Source organism: Daphnia carinata, chromosome 1 (assembly GCF_022539665.2).
Source record: "Daphnia carinata strain CSIRO-1 chromosome 1, CSIRO_AGI_Dcar_HiC_V3, whole genome shotgun sequence".
Lineage (NCBI taxonomy): Eukaryota > Metazoa > Arthropoda > Branchiopoda > Diplostraca > Daphniidae > Daphnia > Daphnia carinata.
In genome coordinates, this window is record NC_081331.1 from 1,392,695 (window position 1) to 1,420,665 (window position 27,971).

Genomic DNA, 27,971 nt, shown 5'->3' on the forward strand with positions numbered 1-27,971 from the left:
TGAAATACTTTTCTTTAAAATTTCTTTTCTGGAAATTCCACGTTATTGGCATCAATGAACGAGACACGGCGCATGCGTTTACCGTTTATTTGATGCCATTGCTGCTTTCCTGCCGCTTCCTTCCGGCTGAGGTGAGATGCATCGATTTGAAGAAGGCAGCGCAGGAGGCTGCTGTTGCCGCCTCTGCTGCTGTCAGCTCCCTGGATAGCGGTGTGCTTGAGAGTGTCTACACTCGGGTGCTTCAGTCACTGCCCAGACGGGGCCGTGGTCGTATGTGCGAGCTCGACGCACTCATCCCCTGTTGTCTTTTCATCGTCTTTCCTCTCCGTTTTCTGTGTTTGTTGGATCTCTTTTTGCCAATCAGTTTCAGTTCGAAAGACTGGCTGCGACGTCATCCCACCGTCCTCATTAGCCTCTTTTTTTAAATTGCAATATTTGGGGGGTGGCGGCTCGTGGCAGCAAAACAAAAAAGACTCGTGTGATTATTTTGTTTGGTTTTTAACGCTCAGCTAGTGGTCGTGGCTCTTCAAAACTTTAATTAAAACAGAACGAGAGTGTGCTATTGGTTTCTATTTATTCTCAACGACAACATTTTCTTGCTTCCTCCTTTATTTCGTACAGTGAAAGAAAAACTAAAAAGGACTAAGATTCGCAAGGAGACGTCCACATATTTTCAAACGATCCGGAACAACATGTTGAGCCCCACTGCTGGTCGTCGGAGGCAGCAGCTGGTCGTTCTGTTTGTCATCGACACGAAGTTGACGGTGTCTACCTTGAAACTTGAACGTTGACTGAGCATGTTTTTTACTGTTGTGTACTTGGTGCTTTCAATTTTGTGATGACGATGGAAGCCTCTATCGTCGTCATCCTCTTACTAGCTACCATTCACGGTGAGTTCTACTTCGGCCAAGTTTTTTCTTGCAAAAGTTGACCGTTTTTTTTTTGTTGGCTGCAAACGTTTCAACCGGCCAATAGAGTTTCTCCGGTCCGAACTCTACACCAGCGAAAGGCTCTCGGGTAGATCATTAAAACGTACATATACAGTATACCCTCGCAAACGGACTCAGCTGACTCTTTAGAACAGTAGTTACACTAGTCTAATCTGGCCTTGCTCGATAACTCTGTTGCCTAGCCTGTAGGCATCAATGTTTCAATAGTGTCTCTTAAGCGGTTTTGAGCTCGAATGCGACCCTTTTCAGGCTCCTCTTCCGCGCTACTTGAAGCCTTGCTCTTCTTCTTTTCAGATTCTACTAGTCCTCGCCTTTCCTTTGAGCTTCTTTTTTTTTCTTCTTTTTCTTCCGTTTGTGTGTTTACGTGTGGATTGTTTGCTCAAAACTTGATGCACTCTTGTCAATAGCTTGGCTAAAGTTCGTGAATGTTATCTGTGTAAGCGAATTGAAAAGCTGAATAGGTTTTGGAGCTTCTCAAGCAATGCGAGATCTACGCGAAGAACTCATGGTGAAAAAAGATGATTTTCTCAGACTATTGTCGATGAAATCAAATCAAAAATCTTTTTTGGCACGCCCGTAACTGATTTCCGTCATTGAGGAGTCCATTTCCCTATAGACGTAACATCTAATATGAGCCTCTCAAATGTTCAGTAAGTGATCTGTTTCATGTTTTTCTTTTCGCTGGGTCTGTTGGGTACTCAGGAATCCTTGAGTATTCGTTTGATGTGTAATAATGACTACTGACGGGGCTGAATAATAGAAAGTTTTTATCGTTACCTCACGACTCGTCCAGCATAAGAACTGACGTGATGGTTGGCAAAAGATTGAAGCTATTTGTGAGCTGGCAAGATGAAGTGTGTCATTGAAGACTTACGTTGTATTAGCTACATGCGAGTCACTTAATTTTTTTTTTAGAATTCATGTCACTTTGACGGTTGGCACCTTGAATTATAACGGATTGTTACAGGGACGTGACGTGGTAATTGAGTTCTGTACACTGTGTTGCATATCACATTTTCTTGGGCGTGCACGCAGGCAAAATGCTCCTTTGTCAATATTTCACAAAAAGATACATCGAAAAAGGCTTAGGTCGTACACACACAGACACACACACACGTTTTGCGACTGCTCAAACAGATCCCCATATACTGTCGCATTCATTGACAAAGGAAACACCCACTACCTTAAATGAAAATCTGACAGGTGATCCCTTAAAAGGCCACGAAAGTTACTTCAAACAGAGTTTTCCTGATCAAACAATGGGCACTAGGTATTGATTTCGACAACAGCATGACTTTAAACTTGAGGTTGAATAAATTTAGGTGAGCTATTAGGCATTTGAAAATGGAAAATTGCTTATTGATGTGATAATAAGGAGCGCTGGTGTTGACTGAATGACATTCAGATCGTTTTTTTTAGTCTTTTTTTCCGCGGCTGTACGTTCTCTTGGTTGTTTGTTCCATTGCTTTGTATTGCATCTACCAAAAAGAGGAAAAACGGTAGTCGTGGGAGGGCAAAAAAAAACAAACATTCCAAACGCGGAAATCTGCTATTGAGAAAAATAAAAAATATAGGAAAAATCTGACAAGGAAAGTCCTGGTGACAATATGCAAATAAACTCAAAGGATCAGAAGCTCAATGATAAAAAAAAAGAGGGTAAGAGGAGATGGAGACAAGAGCGCGGCAGGAAAGGCCAAAGGGCCTATCGCATGACTGCCATCGCTCCCGATGTAGTCACGCTACGTCGCAGCCGGATGGCTTTTCTTCGACGTCGCCGCTTCATACATTCAAATAGTCCGTTTACTCTCAGTGGTGGACGCAAACCACCCACGTCAAACAGCTGAATGGCCTCAGCAAAGCGGGGAAAGAGTCCAGTCGGCAAACTCTTCAACCCTTTCCCGAAAATGAGGCAATATCCTTAGTACTCTTTTTGCACATACTCAAATAGGCTATTCATTTCCAAGTAGAGACGCCCTGCTGATAACCTCGCTTTACGCTCTTTGAAATCTATTCCTGCAGCAACCAACCCGCTTACCAGTTTCCTTGTAATAGTCCATACAAGGTTGCATGAGAATTGATTGCAGCGTTCTTTCGTGTAGCTGCTTCAACATGCTTGCTGCATCTGATATACGTATAATATATATAGATATACTGTAATCCGAACCTTCCACTTTGGCTATCGGTTTCAGACATAGCGGAACGATGATTTATAGTGCCACAAGTCAAGAACACTGCTGGGCTTTTTCGGAGGGATTTACGGCGTAATGATTAAGCTGCTTGATTAACGATCCCCATCTTGTCTGATATCTTTGATAATCTCCAGCCACATTCTTCTACCGTTAAGTGTTGGTGAAAAATTTGAGACGTTAAACAAAGAAGCACAATTATCAATTTCTTTCAAAGTGGCTGAATTGGGACTTGAAGTGAGTGATAGTTTCAGCATTGGAATGGTGCCATTCCGAGCTCTAATTGGATGGGAGCGGGCTAGTTTAGACAATAGCAAATCGATAATCAGTCACCGGTTACATTACACGCTGATTACCTCTGCTAGTGTTTCCCTTTCTTGGCTACAAGAACCCTCAAGATTGACTGCTGTAATTTATGATTTCGACATAATTGTAACATTAAAAGTCAAAAAGATTATGTAGTACATAATGTTAGATAACCAGTTTCCTTTTGTAAATACGACTGCCTTCATAGACTCATTGTGCCTAGTGGAATGCTGATGGTCAATCAGCAATAACATGCTATCAGCTTTATTGCGAAAGACATGCATCCATATTATACGCGGAATGTGCTATAGCACAGACTCACGCAATACTCTTGCGGTAATGATATTGCTGCGAATAAAAATTTCAATGCTCTTCGACTAACGTATAGCTTAACATGGCATGCACGCTTAAAAGAACAGCTCTCGGCAAAATAACAATGCGCAAAAGCCTTTATCCATGTTTCACGGGCTGTACAGACTCAAACTTTTTACGATCTCATCATTTCGAATTTTCTTTTATGTGTTTTAATTCATTCGCAACGAAATCTTACCGTGCGGCAACAAGAGTACCAATGTTGAAAGAGGAAATTTCAAAACAACGTATTCCATTTCCCGTTGGCTGTTTTACTGAAAAGCCACAGTTCATGCAGGCATTAAAGCTAGAAAATATTCGAGGCAGGTGTCCCCCCAACGTATTTTAGGCTGGGTTATTTCGGTTGGCTTTTATTCGTCATCAAACCGCCAGACGCTTATTTTATTCTATTGCTGAGTCGCAGCAGACAATGCCGTTAAATTAAAAATAAAATAACAAAAAATAAATCGTTGAAGCATTAATGAGTTATGACGGTAGTTGATGTCCTCTCGATGGTCAATGAAAGGGAATACATAGAAAAAGTCCAGAGGACGCGTCTTCTGAACGGCGCCATGCATTCCGGAGAACGCAGTTCTCATTAGTTCGCCCTAATTGACTTCCTCTTCAGAGACTGATGATACCTTCATTAGTCAAATAAACAAAAGAGGATTTTCGTGGGTTATAAGATAGACTCAAGATGAAACTTTGGATATTGAAGTGCTTGACTCCACCCACTCACTCCAATCAGAAGTGGTCGGAATCGGGGCCCGATATTTCAACTACCGTGCACACTTCGTTAGGCGATCTTGTCAGAGACGAACTGAGACGGTTTTCTAAACTTTGTGGGCACGCAAAGTTCAGCTAAGGAGAAACTGACGAAAAAGTTTTAGAAAAAGAATTAGTTTGTTCCAGATCTTCGTTTTTTTTTTGTTTCTTCACGCCAATCGAACGAAATGAAAATGGAAAGATCCATGTCAAGTGAAGCATGAAACACGAAATTCGCATGAGCTTTTGCAGGGTTATAATAATAGAATTTTTCCCTAAAGAAAAGAATGCTTGATATCATCCGAAAGGTTTACGTATAGCTCGGGTACATTCCCAAATTTGAAAAAATCCACCAATAGGCCCCTCCTTTATCTCCTGCTTTCCTTAAGCGTAGGATACGTGCCCTCACGTAGCTATTCTGCTATTCTTCTCATCCCTTTTCACCAATAATCTCAGCTTAAGAATTTCAAAGTTGAAATTGTAATAGGATTCAAACCTTTTCGAAAATTGTTGTTACACAAATCTGCGCATTTAATCCCGAATTTTCTTTAAATGGTATAATAGATTATTCATACAAAAAGGATGAACGATAATCGAGGACACGAAAGAAATAGCTTGCGTAGTCTCTAATGAAGGAGAAGCTCCTACGCGTGGCCAATTGACGATAGAGGATCTATGTGGAGCTTAAAGAAGGAGCTTCACGTATATAAGCGGAATCGTCAATGTATGCAAGAGAAACGGATCAAAAGCCCTGGGTCGAATGCCACACACACACACTCTCTATGTATAGTAGGCTTTGGTTAGAGCTATCATTTGTCTTCTTCGCACCCCCCCCCCCCCCCCCCTGTGTGTACCGCCAAAGTATAGTGGCAAGCACACACTCCTGGAAGCGCCAATATGTTTAGACGGAGACTCAAACAAACCCTCTCCGTCTTCGTTATTTTTGTAATCTTTGCTCAGCGAGGCACACAACAGTCGCATATCAGCCAGAATGCAGCTGTTTTCTTTATCTCCGCACGGCTACATGAAAAATCACATCATTGTGATGTTCGCTATTCTCCCCATAGAATAAACTTTTCAACATCAGTTCCCCGGACGGATGGTCGCGTGCCTTTGAACGCTGTATCCCGTGCCTCCCTTAAAAATTTTGCCCATCCTCTGTGCCACATGGTTGTGTCTCTACTTCACAAAACGTGACGAGCTTGCTGCAATAACTCATGCATTGAAAAAGTTGTATCATCATATAGTTGAAAAGGTAAAGAGAACGCTTTTTATCACGTAAAATGTCGACAGAATGACCGGCACTGTCCAGCCCTTGACACACATTTTTCTAAGCTGTCACCCATGACATTTCGTCTTTGACTCGCGCACGTGTACTTCCATTTTCATTGTTCGAACACAAGCATTTTGTCACGAGCATCCAACTAAAACTCTTGATTTTTTGTTGCGTTTTTGCTGTAGCTTTTTGACTAGTTTTCTTTCAGTGTGTTACATCAAAGAGCATCATACTGAGTTACAAGTGAAGAAAAGAAAAAAAAAATACATGTCTCTTTACTTTGTTGTTGTGAAGAATGTATTTAAAAAGCCGTTGGCAACAAAGCTAAAATTTGATTTACAATGGAGTGAAATTCGGGTATGGGGAATCTCGTGTTCTTCTTTTGCCCTGTTGAACTCGTTGCCCATCGTTTGCCCGTTGATTTTCCAGTAGATGGATCACGGCAGAACTATTTGAAATTAAATCTTGAGCTCACTTTATCTTTTTATTTTTCATCTTCCTTTTATTTAGATGAGATAAGCGATAGCCGTAATACATGCGTAACGACTTTTAAGCAGCAGTAATTGTCACATACTTTGGTACTACGAAACGCCTTCTTTTTTACCCTTCAACATGGAAAACTATTCTTCCAAACTGATTTGATTTTAATCTTTCCGGTGATGATTCTTTGACACCGAAATGTTTATTCCCTTTCTTCGGTACTGTGCTCAAGATTGTCAGGCAAGTAAAGTGCCCCAGACAGTTAGGCTATAGTAAAGTGTTCCGGACATCATTACATTGTCAAAGTCAATATACACAAAAGATAAAGTATGAACGATTTACTTTGTGTTGCAGAGTCTATAGATACAATTCTCTCTATTTCATTTCATTTTATTTTTTTGCGTTTTCAATTTTCCGGACAATTTGACGTATTGTGCGCTGGGTTAAAAGGACGTTAATTTAACGCCGCTCATTTTTCAATTGTAAGTGTTGAGCCAGTATGGCATTGACAAAAAAGAAAGGAAAAAAGGAAAGAAAGTGTCGGCTATGCATGAGCATGTATATATAACAGAGCTCGTGAAAATTCCATTTTACATTAAGACGTTTGGAAAGCGACAGCTTCACTTTGTAAGGAACCACTTAGACGTCAAGAAAACTTTTACCAACGTTTGGAGCCTGCCTTACTGGACAAATACATAGATAGGCGATCTGATGGGCGTCTGTGACAGTTCCCCACAATCCTTCCGGCCTTCTCCTCGTGACAATGTATCTCGCCTAGCACGGTTCACGTATATGAAATGCTGGGATATAACTTATGGTAGCGCCACGTTTTTTCGTGGAGAGGGCTACAGACTATTGCGAGAGACCCGTCATCCACATTTTCACTTGACTCGACATTTATCCGAGAAAATGAATGCTGAACAGCGAAGACTGCTTTTATGTGCGACGTTCAGGTCTTTACCCTTATATCAGACTGCATGAATTATTCAGTCTTTCTAATTTCGTACCGTGACAACATAATGCTTCCGGTGCCCCAGGGTCTTCCGTTGCATTTTTCCCGACACACAACACTGCGCGCATCTCTTTCCACTTTTTTTTTTCCTTTACTCTTCATCCAAATGTCTTACGCCCATTTTCTTTCACTTTCATTTCTCTTCAGGGAAAAAATCTTTCAACGTGTTGAATAAAGTAAACATTCGGAGAAAGAAAAATGTTTCACTCGGAGCAAAAAGAAAGACATGTTTATACAGACAGCTCGAATGCACAGGGTGAAAAGGAGTGCAATATATTCCTTTTTCTTTTTTGTATAGATCTTCTTTTTATCCAATGAATCACGTTTCACAATAGTTCTAAATAAGATGGGTATTCTTTCCCGTCATGGAGCATTTTCCACATGTCCCATCTTTGCTTCACAGTCTTTTTTTCCGGAATCGAAACGCTACAATTGCCACGCAGCCGACACTAAGCATTGGCAAGTATCGAAAGTTCAACGAGATTCAAAGCGAATCCAAGGAAGAAGAAGAAGAAAATCTACACATTGTATATATATGTACACATAAAGACGTTCAATGAAAATGCTTCCATTTTCAAACAGTCACGTATGCGATAGAAAGTCTTTCGAAAAAGAGAGAGCGCTGCACTTTCATTGTAATACCATCTACTGCGCTCGCCTCCATGAAACGACATTGACTCTCACAAAAGAGGAAAGCCCGCAAATGTTAAAAAACGGAACAAATGAAGAGGAAGAGTACTAGATTGCGCTCGTTATCAACGACGATTCAAAGGGCTCTTGATTCGGGTTCGTTATTTCAATGAACGTAAAGTGTTGTCACACATTGTGTCATTGAAGCACAGCTGGTTATACTGTAGTTCCACCTTTCATATATTTGTTTTCAACAGACAGGACCGGTAAGACGTTACATCACACACGATTTATTTGAGCTTAAAAATGTTTTATTTTGATCTCGTCTCCGTTCTTCTAACCAAAGCTATTACGTCATATCGCATCTATCCTTTTTCTGTCTTCAGAAAAACTCGGCCGATTTACCCTGCTACTGGTACTGCCTGTTATACTAATTTTAACTTGGAATGACATGTTGATGAAGTCGTCATCATTGCAGACAAGTCAAAAGCAGCCTTTACTTCACGTCATCGTGCGCGAGACAAGTCATGAACGGCGCAACATCAAAAACTTTAAGATGCGCATCTTAATGAAGGGTCCCGTCTTGGTAGGCGATGACATTTACAACTCGAGACACTTGACTCGCGAGAGAATTATTAATCATTTACGATGGAGCGTGATAATGTCTCAATGCTGTACAAGGGTTCTATAGCCTCAGGATGTCGCGAATAATTAATGGCTCGGAGAATAGCAGCTACTCATTATCATTCTCAGCGTATCTTAGATTTGAAAATAAACAAACAAGTCAAACGGTAGACCGTTGAAAGTCTCTACAGCACTAGGATATCTTGCAAATAGACAGTCATCTTTATGGCTTTTCATTTTTAACTTGTGCGGCCAAAAGTGCGTGGTGATGAAATATGGTTTACAAATATCGAAGTATAGTATCTCCCATTGCTTTTGCTTTTTTCTTCCTACCCATAATTTATTCACAACGCTGTCAACTAGAAAAGGCGAGGCGTGAGAAGTTCCAAGTGCAACTGCAACTTTTACAACCAGACTAACTTTTCCCAAGAAATTAAATTTTTGCCCGCGTAGGTTCAAAGGTACTTTATGTTTGCATAATAATTCTGTCTCTGCAAACCGAAAGCTCGTAAAAGAATTTTTTTTAAATATATACAGACATATTAGTAAACTAACACCCCTAAATTTTGGTGAACCCAATTGTACCTCAACGTCTTTGATCTCGTTGACAATGAGGAATACGCAAACACATTTATTTTCCAAACGCGTATTGTAATGATGGGCAAAGAAAATTATTCCCGCAGCATATAACTCGCGTCTACAAAGTTGGGCCCTTCCACAGCTAGAGCCTGATGTACTAGATCGTTTGAAAAAAATACGTTGAAAGAAAATTTGTTAGTTGTTCTGCCGAACCAAGTTGTCCCTGCGGGGGCATGAAAAGGTCTTGAACCTTTTCTTATTTCAAACACAACTCTTTGATCTTCTTTGTCGTTTCATTCGCGAAAGAAACTCGTAAGGGCGAATCATCACGTTCTTAGCTATAATTTTATAAAAGTCCTTAGGAAGTTAGTGAATGCCAATAACAAACAGAACGGTATGCTAAACGGAGAAAACCTTTGACGAGCAGCTGATTGAAAAACCTAACATCTAATAATAGTTCCCACTGCTATGGTAGCTGATTGTCAGCAATCCCGATAAATTTTGCAAGGCCCAAGAACTTTGATGTGAAACTTAGCGAGGCGGTTAGCCTGTTAGTCTTGTTTCTTTTCGTGTTTGGCGGTGAAAACAAAATAAATGGCTTTACGTAACCTGCCTGTATCTAAAGATCGGAATTAGAAGGAAAAAAGGTTTATATTTGTTTTCTTCTTCTATCTTTCGTCGATGTTATTTGTTCGTCGCATGCCATTCAATCGATCCAGACCAAGGTGGTTTCTCGGAAAAAGGGAAAGAAAAACGACAGAATGACAGTGACACATGCCAGAATGAATCCAATATGGAAGAATCTCTGTTCTGTGTCCATTGATTCGATTAATATCCGACCTAGAGCTGATGGCTACAGGCATTTTATTATTGCTTTGCTCAAAGCAATAAGGGAAAAGAAAAATTTTCCTGTCAGAGTGTCCTGCTTTCCGTCAGGTACGAACTTTTTCTTTCAACTGAGGCTACTCGTTTTCTCTTTCGTTGGCGGAAACATTTTTAATATCCCTCAGCATCACCGTGACTTTATTGAGCGCTTCCTTAACCTTTGCTAAGTTCGTTTTCGCCTGGGTGGCTCCCGAACGTGTCCGGCGTTCACGTTGATCTTAATTCCTGTGAAAGGATTTTGGCCTTGCATTTTTTAAGTAGACGTTTAAAAGAACAAACAATATTTTTATCTCCTTCAAGTTTCCTGCTTTAGGAGAAACGGGCACAAACATCCGTGTATAAAAATGTAAACAATGCGACACCACTTCAAACCTTTCTATCCAACGAAGCGTGAAACTTTCCATTTCGACACCTATTTTGAAAGTACACGTATTTTGAAAGTACACGGTACGCATTTTGAATCACGCTTCTTATGTCTTGCACATTAGTTTTTCGAGGCTTTTTTTTCCATTTCTTTGTTCCTTTTTTTCGTATGTACAAAACAAAAAGAAGCTCAACTAAAGTGTGCTTAAAATTCATCGATTCACTTCGGTGACTGTCGCGCGGCAGCGGCAGTTTTTCTCTATGCTGCTGGAAACATGGCCGTTGAGAATGGAAATTCCCGAGTGGCCCGTTTTTTCCACCATCACCAAAACCCAGACGTGACATCGCACTGAACGCAGCGAAACCGAAGCGTTTCGATGCTGTTCACCGAGCACTGAAAAAGCAAAACACGAAAGAAAAAAAAAAAGTTTGGCTGTGGTAACAGAACTTTTCCCTTGGTATTATTCAAAACTGAGAAAAGTGCTTCGTAACTCTTCCGCAACCTTAAAGGGCAATTGAAACTAATCACGTGATCGTGATCTGTCACACCGTTAGAATAACTCTTATTGTTTCTCCATGTTCTCAATTTCATGAGCACTTGTATATACACGCATCAAAATGGCTGTTAGCGTAGAAAAAAGTAAGACATTCAATTCTAATTAAACGAATAGAATAAGTTACGAAAATTCTTGATAAGAACATACAACGGCAGCTTCTGTCAACAACCAGAGACGGCAAAAAAAGTTTTCTATGTATACTGAAAGTTATTATGTTTGTCAATAGTTTGTTTAAAACTACATATCTGCTTATATGCTTCGGTAAAGTTGGAACCTATTTGGGAAAAACTCGTAACTAGCTTTTTTTTAACTGACACCTTCATTAAACGCGTAACTATACCTGTGCGCAGTTACCGTGGCGAATCGTAATACGATATCTTTGATAATTGCGTACACGAAGCGTAACCATAAGAGCGAAAAAATTGTATAAACCAATCATTTGTTCCTAGGGTAAATCCATCAGTAACAATTCCTTTACAACTACCACACCTTGAAATCACAGAGAGGTAAACGTAGATGTCAGATGTTGATATGGCAAACATGTATTTTTATTTTTTTTTTGAGAGTGCAACGCGTATCAGAAACCCTCTGATATACAGCAAATATGTATCTCAGACTAATGTTTATTTCTAGCATCTCCAGTTCCCGTTTTCTTTCTTCCTCTTCCCGGATTCTTGGGTGTGTCTTCGTGGGTCAGCGGATCACGTCACGTAGTAGCCTATAGTCATGTCAATCAAAGATGGCCAGTAACAAACAATTACATTTGTTATCGGATACTTAGGTTGTACCTTAGTTCGAATGAATTCAATCTCTGGCGCTTTACGATTTTATGGGGCTGAAAGGGTTGGCAAGCAAAAGGTTTTTTCAAAAATAGCACGAAAAGATTTTTGAGTGCTTCACATGATAGGGTAGACATCTAGGCCCAAATGTGCCTTGGTATCGGATGACGTTTTGAAATCGATGGAGTGAGGGGCATGCGTAATAGTTTCGCTTTACGCAGCACCCAGGTGCAGTTCAAATGCAGTACGTACTTTCAGTGACACATTAGTCTTTAACACGGTGCTGCCTTGCACTGGGTCACCAGTTTTACTTTACTGGAACACTTTGCAACTTAGGACGTAATTGCACGACGAAGGGAAAGATTCTGTATGAATGTATAACTGCGGCAGAAGCAATCATATTAGAAGAATATGAGAGAGAATTACGGCAGCAGTAAAAAAACGCACATGCGTTTTTGATTACTTGGGAATGCAACAAAATTATTTGAAGCTTTTATCTATCGAATTCACTTTTCATGGATGGAGGCAACACTTAATTTTGTTATCAAATTCACTCGCATCGGTTTTCATTTTACAACGACGCATCGAAACATCCGTGTTATCAATTCAGGTCGGCCTACGCAACTGCTTTATTACAGGCTTTTTCTTTCCAAAATTCCTAGAGTTGGACGGAAATGAGACGTCGGACGCGATTTTTAAATGTTTCATAACCAACCGTGAATTCTTCCTTTTTGAATGTTTTCTTGGGTATCAATAAGTAGCTATCCTAAATTACTTTTGTTGTTGGGACCAGCAAATCGAAACTATTCGTTTATCTCTACCGGAAATTAGTTCTGGAGGGAGATGGAATGGCGTTTGTGTATTATAGGCCGTTACTGTGCTGCTGTTGAGCTGCCGAACTCATCGGTGACGACTATGGTTAAATTGCCTCTAATGGGAAAATTCTTCGTTTTCCATTGCTCTCCGTAATTGCACCTTTGTCACACTTTCTGAGATATAATTCCATTTTTTTTTCAAAGAAAATATTCGTCTCTTATTTGGGTGGGGTGTCAAGTTGACACTGTTATCGGAGAGCGTTGGATGAGTTCCGGTCGGATGACAGGGTCTTCAAGAACCGTCATCTTTACCGTGCGAATGGAACTCTTGATCGATATACATACAGACACACTTATACGGTCTGCTATGTATGAAGCTCAGCTCCAGTCCTAAATCAATTTCCGTCAAAATCCACAACCAACAGACTTACAGTGCCATACGGTTATATGCACCGTGATTTCTAAGCCCACACTGTAGCATCGTTGCAATCTAATGCCAAAAAAGAAGAAAGAAAAGATGACATCGATGGAGATTGAAACTGAAAAAATGTCATCCATAGCGACAAAATTATAGTTGACGTTTAACATTGCGTTTTTCTTCCTTCAACATATTACCTAGTAAATACGTTTTGTTTTTATCGTGTTCCCTCTAACCGTTTCTTATCTTTAATAAACATGCGCTGTAATCTCCATCCTACGCACGAAAAATAAAAACGTTTGCTTTGTTAACCTTTCGATTCGAATATGAACGCGATGAATCCCGATAGAAAGTTGATACTGACGGCATTATGCCATCCGCGTTTTGATGGCGCAACGTCTAAAATGATTAAAGTTTTCCTTTTCAAACAAATCTTGCATAAGTCGATCATCTGCTTTTTTAAGGAGGTTGAAGGACTCAAAATTGATATTCACGCATAGTTTTCGATGGTAGGATGTTAAGCTTGGACTACGGACCGTTTGACAAACATCGGATCGAACTCCTCAATACACCTTGTGCAATAGATAGCGTTCATATTTGACGTGAGGCCTTATAGGATACTGTCTAATTGATCGTGACGAAACGCTACCCTCATGTAATGAAAATGAAATCCATCTCGAGTATGAATCGAACAAGTCGCATCTTAGCACAAGTTCTCTGTTGCATCCACCGCACCATTGACACACGTACATTCACCACTTTCGTCTCACTATAATGGCTTATATACCAGTTTCGGGATGTATAAAGAAGTGTCTGTCATAGAAATTTTAGTAAAATGTCCGAAAGACCCGAAAGGATTTGAAAGGGATTTGTTGCCATGAGCGCATATTCTTATGTAACTTGTTGAAAATTCATTTTGGCAAGTTATCATTCCCTAGAGGAGTTTGCATGCTTTATGTGCTATTACTTTTCGTCGGTGCCCTCAATTATTTTGACTCCCACGTAAGCAAACTTGGTTCACTATAAGGTTCCAAAGTTGTAAGTTCCATTTGGCGAGTCCATCTCAACATCAAATGCGAATAGGATATAAAACATTTTGAAGGCCAATTGAAAGTAGCAAGGAGGACAAAGTTATGTTCAACAAATGATTTTTTTGAAATTCAATCATTTTAGAATTAATCATTCTTGTTCCGTATTTTCCACAGGTTGTCACGGTGGCCCCAATGAGAAGAGATTGCTCAGTAACCTGCTAGACAAGTACAACACACTGGAACGACCCGTTTCTAATGAGTCGGAGCCAGTCGTCGTCAGTTTTGGACTAACCCTAATGCAGATTATTGACGTGGTAAGAATCCACCGTACTAAAATGAGTACATTAGATTACTGTAGCATATAAACGCAGCGCTTTTTTCCGGTATCTAATTAATCTGTTTTGAGCTTTCATCATCAATTCCGTGTGGTACGAGCTTTAGAATTCAATTCTTGATGATTTACCACAACGGTCATGGTAAAATATAAGTGAATCAAAATGTTAAACAGTAACTACCTATTAAATTCAGATGAGGATGTGGAACCCATAACACGGCAAGTCGGTGAAAGTGGGTTTAAAATGCATGACTGTTACCTTATTAATTGAGTTGCCCTTTGTCCAGAGAGACTGTAACGTAGGCAAAAGGCAATTTGACTTCTATGCAAAAATCATGAGACATTCGTATATTTTTTTAAATAAGGGGAAAAAGTAACTAGTAAAACTTGATTACGCAATTTTGGGGGGTTGTTGTTTCAGTAGTTTTATTTTGAAATCCACTGCGGTAGCAAAAGATTAACGATCTACTTATTCTGTTTTATCTGCTAGGATGAAAAAAATCAAATTCTAACGACGAACGCCTGGCTTAATTTGGTAAGAATATTTCCCTATTTTTTTTCGGCGACATCGCCGTTTTTATGTTTTTCTTTCCTTGCTCTCGTTTCCTAAACTCTGCGTGCCGCTTTCTAGTTGGGCAAAGAGCATAGCAGCAAAAAGCACCATGCACTTAAATATTGAATAGTCCTGCGTCAGATTTATCCGAGTGAAGCCTGTCCTCAATCGGCATGTAGAGAAATCCGAGAACTCGTTCTTCTTTTGTTTTTTTTTTTTTTTTTTGCTTTTAGAGCATACATATCTAGAAAATTAATTAGTGCTCTCTCACATAAGCCTGTTCCTTTTCTTTCCCTTTGTCTTACGTTTTGTTGTGACCACTACAGGATTGGAGGGATCAAAATCTGATATGGAACCCGGCGAACTACAGTGGCGTAAAGGACGTCCGCATCCCACCCAACCGCATCTGGAAGCCCGACATCCTTCTCTACAACAGGTTATTCGATTGATTGCTATATGCATTAATTTAATCTATAAAAACATATTCTGTTGGCAGGCCGGATATGTTCGGTCCTTTCAATTTCAATATAGAATGTTTAACTATAAAAACGAACATTGAAAGATATAAGACTAAATTGTGTCACAGGAGTTAGAAGAGTCATGAAAGATTGAATCGGGATGTTTCGAATTTAGGTAGGCAATATAGGTAACGCAACGGTGAGGTATGTACTGTAGATCAGATAGATCGAAATCTGTAGGGGAGGTTTGCGTGCACTGAAAGACCCCTCGAGTGTCGAGTGCGCCGACGTTCAACTAAGAGGCCTGAGTTCAAGTTACATTGGATTTCAAGATTTCAATAATATCTCTTTACATTTTACCCGCCATTCCTGGTGCCTCTTTTCTGCGATTCGGTGGCAATGCGTATAAGAGATTACGAGCTCGAGAATGTAAATAAGGGCTCACTGATTCTTGCACGTACACCCAGTGGGCGTACAAAAGGCATGCAAATGAAACGATTATATTCCTTTGACAAAGCTCACGCAGCGCACGTCTATGTAACTTTAATTTCAAAAACATTTCAAATAACGTGCCTGAAAAAATATAATCAAAGATATTCCTCTGTCGTACACGCAGTTCAACTGACTCGTCGGAATGTTTTTGACTTCGTCCTACTTTGCCTTGCCTATCAGTTTTCATAGCCTCACGCAAACGTGAAACTTGAAATAAACTATTTAAAGAAAGGGTTTCGACAAATCCAGCCAATTTCAGTTCCGAATCAACAAGTGGAACATTCGTGCAACCAAACACAAGGCGAAATGAAGCATCCACCCTCGGTTGCCAACTTGTCATGTTTCCATTAACACTGGAGCTGACGCAGAACTTGTGTGTTCAAGCAATTGCTGCAACTGACAACCTCTTTCGACAGAAATAAATCATTGTACACGAGGGAAAATGAAGGAAGATGCCTGGCCGCTGAACAGTTACTTCTTTGCCTCGTGAGAGTTATAATAAACCCGAGACCTATCGATCGGCATAGTGAAGGAAAACTGTAAAGAGTTGGAGGGCGACCCAGGACCAGCAGGCCGACATAGCTGTAAGAGAAACAGTGTGTGTGTCGCCTCATGCGCACTCATCTATTTCCACCGGTCCAACTGACTGGCGCTCCAATTACTTGGATGCCTTCTATCCAAAATGAGAAAACAACGCGCCATGGAGGACCATCAATTTTCGGTTTCTCCAACTTCGTTCTCCCATTCGGTGCCATGTTTTTGCTCATTCTATATTACAGCGATGGAGAAAAGGAATCCACTCGGAAACAAAATGAGAACCAATGACTGTAAAGTTTGGCTGTATATGAGTTTCTTTTTCTTCCTCCGTTTCTTTCATAACTCCCACTACTTCCTTTCTTTCTTTTTCTTAAACCAGTGAAATGCTACAGACTTAGAACAGTTGTTCTCCTAGCGAACCCAATCTAGTTCCTAAACAAATCATTGGCGTAGAAGGAAGTGGCAATGATTTCATTTCGCCTTTCGGTGTCGAATGGAGTGGGCCCTGTATAATATTGTCGAGCCTTCTCCAGTTTTTCTTGTTAGCTGTGCTTCCTCTTAAAATAATATTTGCCGTCTTTTACCCTGCTAGTTGTGATTAAACTTTTTCTTTTCGTTGGCTTCTTGGCACTCCTCTCTTGAAATTCAAATTTCTTTTGTTTATTGGTGCGAAATGTAGCGCTCACGAGGGTTTCGACAACACATTTCAAACCAACGTTGTTGTGCGGCACAATGGCAGCTGCAACTACATCCCGCCGGGCATCTTCAAAAGCACTTGTAAAATCGATATCACCTGGTTTCCCTTCGATGACCAACAGTGTAAAATGAAATTCGGTAGCTGGACTTACGACGGTTTCATGGTCAGTTTCTCCTATTTCATCTCGTTTATTTTACGGCATTGACAATCTGCAATTTGCAAACGCAGTTGGATCTGGTGGAGAAGTCGACGGACGGCGGTGATATTAGTGGTTTCATCACCAACGGCGAATGGGACTTGATCGGCGTACCTAGCAACCGCACAGTTGAATACTACACATGCTGCCCGGAGCCTTACGTAGACATCACATTCACCATACACATCAGGCGGCGGACACTTTACTACTTTTTCAACCTTATCGTTCCCTCCGTGCTCATTTCTTCCATGGCGCTTCTCGGCTTCACCCTTCCCCCGGATTCGGGAGAGAAGCTCACTTTAGGTATGTCATTACTTTGATAAATTCCAAAATAAAATAAATACGTCACGGGGTCCCAAGTACTGCAACAGGAAAACGATCAACATTCGTTAAGATACCTTTTCGTTATCGATTTGTGGTAGCCAATTAGGTGTTAAGTATGGCGGATCACTACAGACAATTGCATTCCCAATTTATAGGACTATGCATAGGATAAAACTAAAAGCACGTACCCATGATGTATTAGGATATCCTCTACGAATAAGAGACGACAACATAGGGGCGCACCTATCGATTTTGTAAAGACAGACAGCACCGTGCAGGCTTGCACTTAAAATAAAATAAAAAATTCAATCTATTACATCACGTTAAACGTAAAGTATGTGTTGCGTGAGGAAATAGGGAGGAAACCGATAAAAAAAAAGGGAAGAGAACACAACATCAAATGGAAAACGGTAGCAGCTCTCCAAATCTGCGACTCTCGTTTTTATCGTTACGGTCCATCGCTCGTCGTCCCTGCTCCCCCCTCAATCGTGTCTTGATTATCGTTATTTACTTTGAACTTGGAAAATCTAAGAATCGATCACCTACTCCTAGTCTTCGCACAGCTGAGAGACAGGGGAAGGAAAGCGTAGGATTATGGCAGTGTCCAATCGCGATTTTGTAACACTGCCGAGATGCTCATCTGTTCTCATGTTCTTTAGAAAAGATATCGACCGTGAATAATCATCGTCGTTCAAATACGTTCCAATGAACCTACAGAACTGTAGAAATTTCAATATGATGATACGCGTGCGTAGGCTTTACGCATACGATATAGAAAACCTGCGTGACCTCGACCTGTAACAACCGTAATTTTCCTAAATTAACAATTTAGTTGTAATCTCGAAAATCGCCATAATTACACGACAGGTTTAATCAACTAATGAGCTGCACAATAGTTCTAATTGGTGAGTTGCAAGCAATATTAACGGAGCGCTCCGGTCACTGCATTGCTTTAACAAAAGCCCTATGGGGGAAGATGATTCGGGGCGAACGACAATGTCACTTGTTCTGTTCGTCAAATTCATGATTGCTGCCGTCTTCTTATATGTTGTCGATGAATCTTTTCGAAGCCAAAAAAAACAAACAAAAATAATAACCATATGGGAATGTCGGTCTGTCAAGGTTTATCTTGTTGTATCAATCGGAGTTTCACGAACATGGAGGAAAACAAACGGGAAACGTAAGAAATGTCCGTCGATCAAAAGAGTCTGCTTTCCACCTTGCAAAGGCATTATTCCCACTGGACGGACTCTATATCGCATATCATACATTCTACACTGGGCATTGGCTATATGTACACTCCTGGGGTGGGAAAAAGAACACGTGATTTCTGACTGACAATAGGCCTCTCTGGCGCTCAGCCGTTCTCTTTTCGTCAGTTGTGTTGAGCGCACAAGCGCCTTAGCTGGCGCAAAGGATGCAGGCATCAAACACAATACATGACGCACAGGAAGGAATCTATTATTCAGGCAGCGAGCACCAACCGACAGCAAGACTCCGGCCGTCCAACGCTGGACACATATTTAGTCTAGAATTGTAAAATCTATACCACACAATGCGTGATACGTACCTAATGACTTTTTCCATCTACATATCATCCGTAAACACAGTGTAGCACTTTATGCCGTACTTTCAAGTTTTATGATTGCCAGCGCATAACCAAACATCCGCACATTGAAATGTAATATTTGAAGAGCTCTTCATATTAGACGGATTATTGCCAGTTTTAAAAGTTGTTAAAGATACTTTAATCGGTAGATGCTCTGGTTAGACAATTGAAAGTTTATATACAAGTTCGTGAGTTTTAGGGTATGTAAAATGTTGTTTTTCTTCCAGCGTGAGTCTGACGGCTATTGTCGGAGCCATTGTTTCCGTCCGAGCCGCTAGGGCAGTTTAGTGGCACAATATTTCACGTATATATTGCCATGTTTCCGACATGGCCGGGAGCTTTCGCCTATATACAATTGTCTGTACCTTCGGGGTTAGGTGTCTACCATTGCTTTCCACTAGACGCCTCTTTGGTACATTTTTACAGCGTGGGCGATTACCAGCAGCTGTTGTTGCATCCTTGTTGCATACTTCAAACTGTACACAATTGACAACAAACTTTATTCTTTTTCGTTGTCTCCTTTTTCACTACCCTGCTGATTGTCAATTGTTTATTTTTTGCGTTTATTCGCAAATCGTAGGAGTTACCATTTTGCTGTCTTTGACGGTATTTCTCAACCTGGTTGCCGAAACGCTGCCCCAAGTTTCCGACGCCATTCCGCTTCTAGGTAACACTAAATTTAAATCAAATTTTAAATCCCTTTCCGTGTGGAATTTTGCCTAGTTCTGCCTTTACTTTTCCTTTCATTCTATGTCGTTTGTCGCTCAAACTTGGCACTAGATAAACTGTTGCATATTACCACAGAGCAGGGCTGAAATGCCAAATAAGAAAAGCATGGGTTATGTGGTGCGATGAATGCCATTCCTTCTTGCTCTGTTTCAATTACTTATTGTGCATGTTGTATTACACGTCTGGCAAGTGTCGGAATTCACCCATGTTACACCTCTCGCATCGGCAACCAGCTGCACACGGTGTAACTGAAGCGCATGAACTATTTATTCAAACAATCACGTTTCTTCTGTTAGCCTAGACATAGAGCATGAATGCTTAATGAACATTTGAGTACTGGTTCGCACTGAACTGGCGCGGGCTTTCGCCGTCTCGTTTCAGTTCTTTGAATATACCGAAACAATTTCGAAAGTTTGCACAGAGACTCAACCTAGCCGGAATTATGTACCTTATTCATTTCAACGGGTAAACGAAAAATCCTGAGTGCGTTTTATGATGTGTTTACAGAATGAAGCACACATCATAGCTATAAATAACGGGAGCGTGAGGCAGTGAATACAAAAACATACTCGCCCTAATGTTTTCCTTTCACCAAAAGAGGAGGCGTTTGGCCCATTTTTCTTATTGCAAGTGAAAAGGTTAATTTACCGGATGAAAATCGCAGAACAACTGGCACATAAAACTGTAAATTCATATTTTCATTTTCTATCATATTTTCTGCTTAGTTTTCCCAGCCATCTTTTTACCGCAGGCTGGTGTCGTAGATTTTGCCAAAGATGGCTGTAATTTTATTCATAGCAATAATGATTAACGAGGGTTTTGAAACGAAGTCCCCCCATAATCAAAATACGGGAACCGGAGCCTAGGGATGATATACGAATGGCTCTTCAGCTCAGAATAATTGGAAACGGTTCTGTAAAAGTCATGTCTAGCCTCGAATGACAAAAGAGACTCCGTTCTACAAGTAGGTTTCGTGTGGGTATGTCCAGCAGCAGAAAGAATGGCGATAGAACGACCACATAGCCGGCGGATAAATGGTTTTATTTTCTGCCCAATGATAAAAAGACCAGTCTGTTATAGAACAAGTAGATTGTTTAATCATTACAAAAGAAGACAAGGCTTTTTTCGTCAAACATCTGCTCACTTGTCTAACCCAGTTAGCCAACGTCCAGCACGAACGAAGAGCGATGGTGATATGTTGACGACCAAATTTTTTGCCATTCCGAGAAAGAAAAGAAGAGGGCAGCGGAAACTAATTTGAATGCTGTGCAATTGAATATGCATGACATCGTGTTTCAATGCTTGTTGCCAATTCAATGTTTCAATGTCAATATACGAAAGCGAAGCGTCTCTATCCAATCAGTCGACGTCCTTCCATGATCGTGAAAACTGATATGACCAAATTGATTTGTTTAGGCACTTATTTCAATTGCATCATGTTCATGGTGGCATCTTCCGTCGTCCTGACCGTCGTCGTCCTCAACTATCACCATAGGCGGGCGGAAATGCACGAAATGCCTCCATGGGTAAGTTAGCCCTTTATGTGTTTTTCATCCATACTACAATTACATCACGATTGCAACGGTCTCTTTACTTAAAACAATAACAAAAACGTTCCGAATAAAATCAATTTCCTCTAATAGAACTTATGATTGATGGTTAGGTACGAACATTGTTCTTGCTGTGGCTGCCTTGGATACTACGAATGAGCCGGCCGGGCAAGAAAGTGACGCGCAAAACGATCCTGATGAACAGCCGAATTAAAGAAATGGAATTAAAGGAGCGATCGTCGCGCAGTCTGCTGGCCAACGTCCTGGACATGGACGACGACTTTCGCAGCGCGTCGGGCATCTCTTACGCGCCCACGTACAACAGCAATCTGACGAACCGTTACAGCAGCGGCGGTGGCGTAGGATCGGGATTAGGAGGCGTAGGAGGAAATGGCGGTAGAGGCGTCATCATCGGTGGCCCTGCTGGCGGAGGAGTTGGTCCAGGAAATAGCTCAACATTACCCCATTTCCCGACTTCGGGCTCCTATCACCAGCAGCAGGCGTCCGTCGGCCAGCAACAGTCATCGGTGCATCTCGTCGAGTCGTCGCTCATTCACGGCAACATGATCTCGGCCAACGCGCAATCTTCAACGTTCGGAAGTCGGGCAGGAGGGTTCGCCATCGACGAGGACAGTCCGTCGACTCCCTACTGCATACAGGTAAAACGCTTATTCTTTCCCCCGCAAGCCTTGACCTAAAAGAAAGAAGACGATCGTTTATCACCACTTTCGTTTGGAAGACATGAGAAAAATTCGAAAAATGAAACGAGCAATCTTGGGTAAACTATTATTCACGCTTGATTGCAGCGCATAAACAAACAAAACAATAACAAAACAAAGGAACCGACAATCGATATCGTTCTTGTTCCGGCCCTTCAGTCATTTCACCGCCTTGTTTAATATAAGGCATACTTAAGGGTGTAGGACAGATAGACGGCATTCCTTTTCCTCCTTTTTTCTTTTGTTGCTATTTTTACTTCTTCGGAAAGGAAAAAGAATGAAAAAACCCGTCTCACTAAAAAAAAAAAAAAGGGAAAATCGATCGAGATCCTACACGACCCCGTGTTTATACGCGCATATAGAACAGCACTATCCGGATGAAATAACGGCGTTGCACATTGCTAGAATTTAACATTATTATCAATGCCACAGAGAGTCGTGGACGGTTGGAAGCTTACAATGGAAATAGCCTTTATAGCGTGGTTTATCGGTTGATAAGGCTTTAGTACCGAGGAAAATGTAAATGCGCGGTGTTATAGCTACACGTTACTGCACGTTGAGTGATATAGTACTTTACTCAGGATCTCTATTGCATGCAGATTACTGAACTTTGTATGCTGCAGCTCAGTTAGTATAGCTAACATGAGATCCATTCACCAATTGGTGACGAAAATGCGTTGATTCTTTCCATTTCCGTGCAACACGTACGTCAGTCAAAGTAAAGTATAGGTACTTCCAAGAAGAAGGAGAGCAAAGTGGTGGAAATAATCAAGGAGAAAACACATTATTTCCGTGAAACATTTCTTCCTTTTCTCTTCAAAATTGACACTCCTCAGATTCAATGAAAAATTGGCAAGTGCACAGACCTGATGCGCAGCTCTCTCAAGAATTTTCTGGCCAGCATAAAAAATTGCTGTAAAAAAGGCTGTCGCGACGCAACTCTCTTAAGTGGAAATCGATTCTTTGCATTACACAGAAAGGAGCTCGTTCCCTTTAATTTATTATGATCATATATTTCGCTCAATGCCTCACCCTCTCGTCTTTACACAACTGAATTTATTGCTTTTTTCCCAATTGAATTTTGTTTGATTACACGTCCTACAAACTTTTGGTATAACGTATCTCGTTACCACCAACAAATTAAAAGTTTCGTTTTAAAGCTCACCATTCCCTACCAACTCCTCGTCGAATAATCAGAGAGAAAAAAAGGAAATGAAAATCTCGGATGCAATCGGGAAAAAAAGCTGCACAGTATTAAAAAAATTTTAAATAGTATCTTCAATCTATTTATAGGCTGATGGTATATGCTCAAGGGAAATCTAACACGTTGTATCGGTCCCACGTATCAAACCATCGCTATTAACGGGTCTACGTTTCTTACGTCCACTGCCTCGCTTTCTCATCCAAATCGTCACGATTTACGTGCCCCTCCAACCGATTTGTCCGTTGATTATTACTCAAGCAATAACCTGTGGGAGATTCAAATCCTTCTTTGTATGCGTCCCATCTTGTTCCTCCTTTTATTCTACCGTTTTTCTTGTTTAAAAACGATCGACAGCTTACGTGTGGGTGTTCAAAGATGAAGCTCATATGCAGACTCCTTAGTTGTGAGACTGTTGAAGGTAGGCCCCTTGCCATTATTGTCCTATTTAACGACGTTTCCTTCTTAAATGGGTTTTGAAAAGTTTTTCGTAGCGTTGGGAATGGAATCCATTAGTGATGTCGAAAGAAATGAAATGGGAGTGAAAAAAAGGCGCTTTCATTCTTCTTTTCTTTTTTGCTATTTCCCAAGTGTTGAATTCACCGAGTGAAAAAAAAAAAAGAACTTAACGAGGAATGAGGCTAGGATGAAGCTTATGGTGTTGACGCGTCGTTTGATCGTCACCAATGGTAACACCTAAATCGTGTTTCGGTGAACTAAAAGTGCTTCAGCAGTTAGTTCAACAATTCAATAGATTTCCCAACGTAGAAAAACATAGGCAGCATATTTGTGCTCTATAGTCATTGAATAGGACACGCCATAGGGTCTGTCTACGTGTATGACTTATGCTTATTGTATATTGCATCCCTTAGAACAAAACAATGCCACTAGGCCCAAATCTAACATTATCGATTTTAATTCCTGTCAAAGACGGAGTCGCCTGACGGTGCATGTCTAAAGGCAAAAGAAGAAATTTGCTTCAGGGTCATAAAAGAGGCAGTCGTCAAACTTCATTTCCGTGCTATATACTTGCGCATCTCATGAAATTCACGCTTGTGCGGGTTTCATTACGTTGAGATGAGAACACGGACGACAAGCCTCCGCACTGCAAACTCGTTAGTTGACTTTAGACTCCTATTGACAATGACTCTCTTCTCTTGTACTCCGCCTAGAGGTATACGACAAGGAGACTGCTTCATACCAGTGTCTTCTTTTTAAAGGGCTTTCAAATGGCACGAACCTGAATCTGTGTTAGAGATCATGAAGTCAGGTTTTCATTTTGCAATATCCGCCTATTTATATGTACACGGGGAAGTTAGTGGGAACCTGTCAGGAACAACAGGCGGCGTTCGGAGAAGCACAGGGGACTTCTAAACAGTTACGTTAGACGACCGCCATATATATAGAAAAAAAAAGTGCAATAAATAAATCAACACGATACAACTTTTTTTTCTTCTCCATTGTGAGACGTTGGCAGCCGCACATCTAGCACGTTGCACGTTCCTAACGCTGTTTTACGTAACTGTGCTGGGCTATACAATAGCCATGTCTCACAATAGTGAAAAGGGAAATCACAAAGTTGGACAACACCAAAGTTGTTTTCTGCTATCTACATTATATTATAACTCTTTGTATATACACGCATCGACTGCTTCAGTGAATCAGCTGCTAGCCTTTTCTCGGACACTCGGACGGTTCCTTTTCTTTCTTTCTGTGTGTATGTTTGTGTGTGTGTACTGCACTCGCAACTGACACACACAAATATAGAAAGAAAAGGTCCATCACTGAGGAACTCGGTCGTCACTCGGCCCATGTGAGTGTAGGGAGCTGCGACAACACAACGCTGTCCATTTCTCTTTTGCCTCTCTATCTGGAACTCTCCTTCGAAAAGTTTGAGTTTTCACTCGTCTTCACCATCTAGTGCCCTTATCCTAACCATTAAGGATGCGTGAAGAAGCCTGTGGTATAGCTTTATTACATATATAATCAACGAACGCGCTACCCGCAGCACAAGAGCGACTCGGGGCTATGGACTGCCTCTCACACGACTCCTACCAACTGCTCAATTCCTCATTTCATTGTTTAATTGGTATCTGCACAACGCATTAGTTCAATGTTGGCCAACAGTAACATTGTTTTTTTTTTAAGACAGACGTAAAAATGCGTTTAAATTTTTTTCGTTATTAGGTTTAACGACTACGGGATTAAAAGCGGTCCCGAAATTAGAACAAATCCTTCAATACATTTTTTTCGTTTTCTTTTCACCGTGATATAACGTCAGTATCTTGAGGGGAGCGCATGAATACGACGCTGATACGCAGAGACAATGACAGCAGCTAAATTGCAAACAGCAGACGCTGTGCACATGGTGCAGTAGCGCCAGTTCACGCCACAATCCCAATCTTAAGCAGGCTACTTAGAATAGTGTGTTTCTAAAATGAAAAAAGGGCCCTGCAGCTTCTTGCATAAACGATGAGCGTCGCCCGGATGCTCTGATACTTGTTGCCTCAACTTGTGATATGGAGAAAACAAGAATGGAAGCGTATGTAAACCTATAAACCCATACCGTTATAGGCTTACATAAGTAGCAATAAGAGCTGTAGATATGCAGTACTCAGTATGCGAACGTGTATATCGATCGACTGATTTTTGCCAGGGTAGAATCTGACCCCTGTGTGGTGCTTGTGTCATGCCTTTCGATTTCGAACTTTGCGAATTTTTTTTTAAGCTATTTGTTGTGCTTTCTTATCTTTGTATGCAAGTTTAACACGTTCACGTTGGTCAATTCAGAATAATAAGAGATCGATGAAATTGGTCGTAAATTATCTTTTGAAATCTCGACAAACCACGTAATATAAAAAATAAACTCGGATCTTTTTCGTTCATTGGTTGTATAGGCTCAACGGGACCTGCAGGCGATCATTCGGGAACTGCGCTTCATCACTTCAAAACTGAAGAAGAAAGAGGACGAAAACGATTTGATTGCCGACTGGAAATTCGCCGCCATGGTGGTCGATCGCATCTGCCTCTTCATCTTCACCATGTTCACCATTATCGCCACGCTGGCCGTGCTCTTCTCCGCTCCGCACATCATTGTGCAATAAAGCAAAAAGAAAAAGGGAACATAAACGAAGAGAAAAAACATTGAAGATTAGATAGACTCGATCTCCCCCTTGCCATCAGAGTGTTTTTGCGTCATCGGGATGCGCACGGGAAACTTGTTGTGGAGCGTGGGATCCCCGTCGTCTTCTCCTTTTTTTTTTCAGCCGATCCGGTGTCTCCATTCCGCTCCCGCACACGCACACACACACACACATACGCAAGTGTATAAACACGGTTTATATGTGTACAGTATACAGGGCTGTATATCGATCTTCATATGTTGGCGTAGAGTCACGTGCGATCCTGCTGCCGCCGCTACCGACTTGCTAAAAGGAAAAAAAAAAGTTTAGAGAAATGATAAAAAGAAAAACGAATAAGGAACTTTTACTTACCGCGCGACAACCGTCGACACGACTGCCAGAAAAAGACAAAAATTGCGTAACCAAAAAAAAAAAAACTCCAAAAAAATGTATAGGTGGGTTCCTGCCCCCACCGACATGGACCTGCTCTTTTGATAAATGTATTTCTATGGTATGCTGCGTGTAATGCATGTGTGTGTATGTTGCTGCGTATAGTAACGGCCTAGACTAGGTTTTATATATATATATATATACGACAGGCGAATGTGACGGACATTAAAAGCGTTTTATAATAGTCCTGCGAGAAATAAACCCAAGTGGCGGGAGAGTGAAGTAAAAGAAACACGAACGCCAAACCAATGCGATGATGAGGGAGTTGGATGTCGGGCGGAAAAAAGAAATACATTAAAAACAAAAGGATAGAATAAACGAAGTATGTCAAGCAGTTGAAGATTGGGCAGGGCATATCTCACATTTCATGATGTGTTTCGACTTACAGAGAGAAAACAAAACGATCCGAGATCGTTAGAGCCTGGACGGACAGATTGAGAAGAAAGGAAACAGGGCAAACCATCGCTAACCAGCACAATCAACAACAACAACGAAAATCAGCTCGTTCAAGGATGTATACTGTACATATAATACTATCGTTCCTTCTCTTTGTTTTCTTGGCTCTTACAGCAACACATTTTTTCGTTGTCTTCCTTTTCTTCCATAAAAGAGAGAGACGTCCTAGATATACACTTATATGTAGCGTAGTATTTTTTTTTTTTTAAGAGGAAGGCCGTATCGTAAGTTACGCAAGTCACGTGCCCAAACGCTCAGCATCTTTTTCTTCCTACTTCCTTTTTCCTCCCCACTGTACTTCCATCATCTGAAGAATATGAACACTTTGATTTGGGTAGGTGTGGCATCATGGAATTTTTGGATCTCTCTCTCTCTCTTTTCCTTTAAATATATACCCTGGTCTTTCTCATTTGTGGTTTTGGGTTCTTGCTCCTGTTTCTGTTTTTCAAAGCGACATTAACTCATTTGCTCCCTTGGAGCTCAATTCCTCTGTGTTTGTGTCTATGTTTGTGTGTGTGTGTGTGTGTGTGCGTGTGC

General features: G+C 41.0%; 1 protein-coding gene across 1 annotated transcript; it reads left to right on the forward strand.

Annotated features, from left to right (window-relative positions):
• Positions 1-284: 284 nt before the first annotated feature.
• On the forward strand, positions 285-27,469 carry LOC130692186 (acetylcholine receptor subunit alpha-type acr-16-like). Its single transcript, XM_057515262.2, has 10 exons — positions 285-890; positions 14,182-14,321; positions 14,832-14,876; positions 15,221-15,330; positions 17,061-17,241; positions 17,307-17,577; positions 19,788-19,874; positions 21,353-21,462; positions 21,600-22,145; positions 26,304-27,469. Exons 1-10 carry the CDS (start codon positions 839-841, stop codon positions 26,508-26,510), a joined length of 1,749 nt encoding a protein of 582 aa, XP_057371245.1. The 5' UTR covers positions 285-838; the 3' UTR covers positions 26,511-27,469.
• Positions 27,470-27,971: the final 502 nt, after the last annotated feature.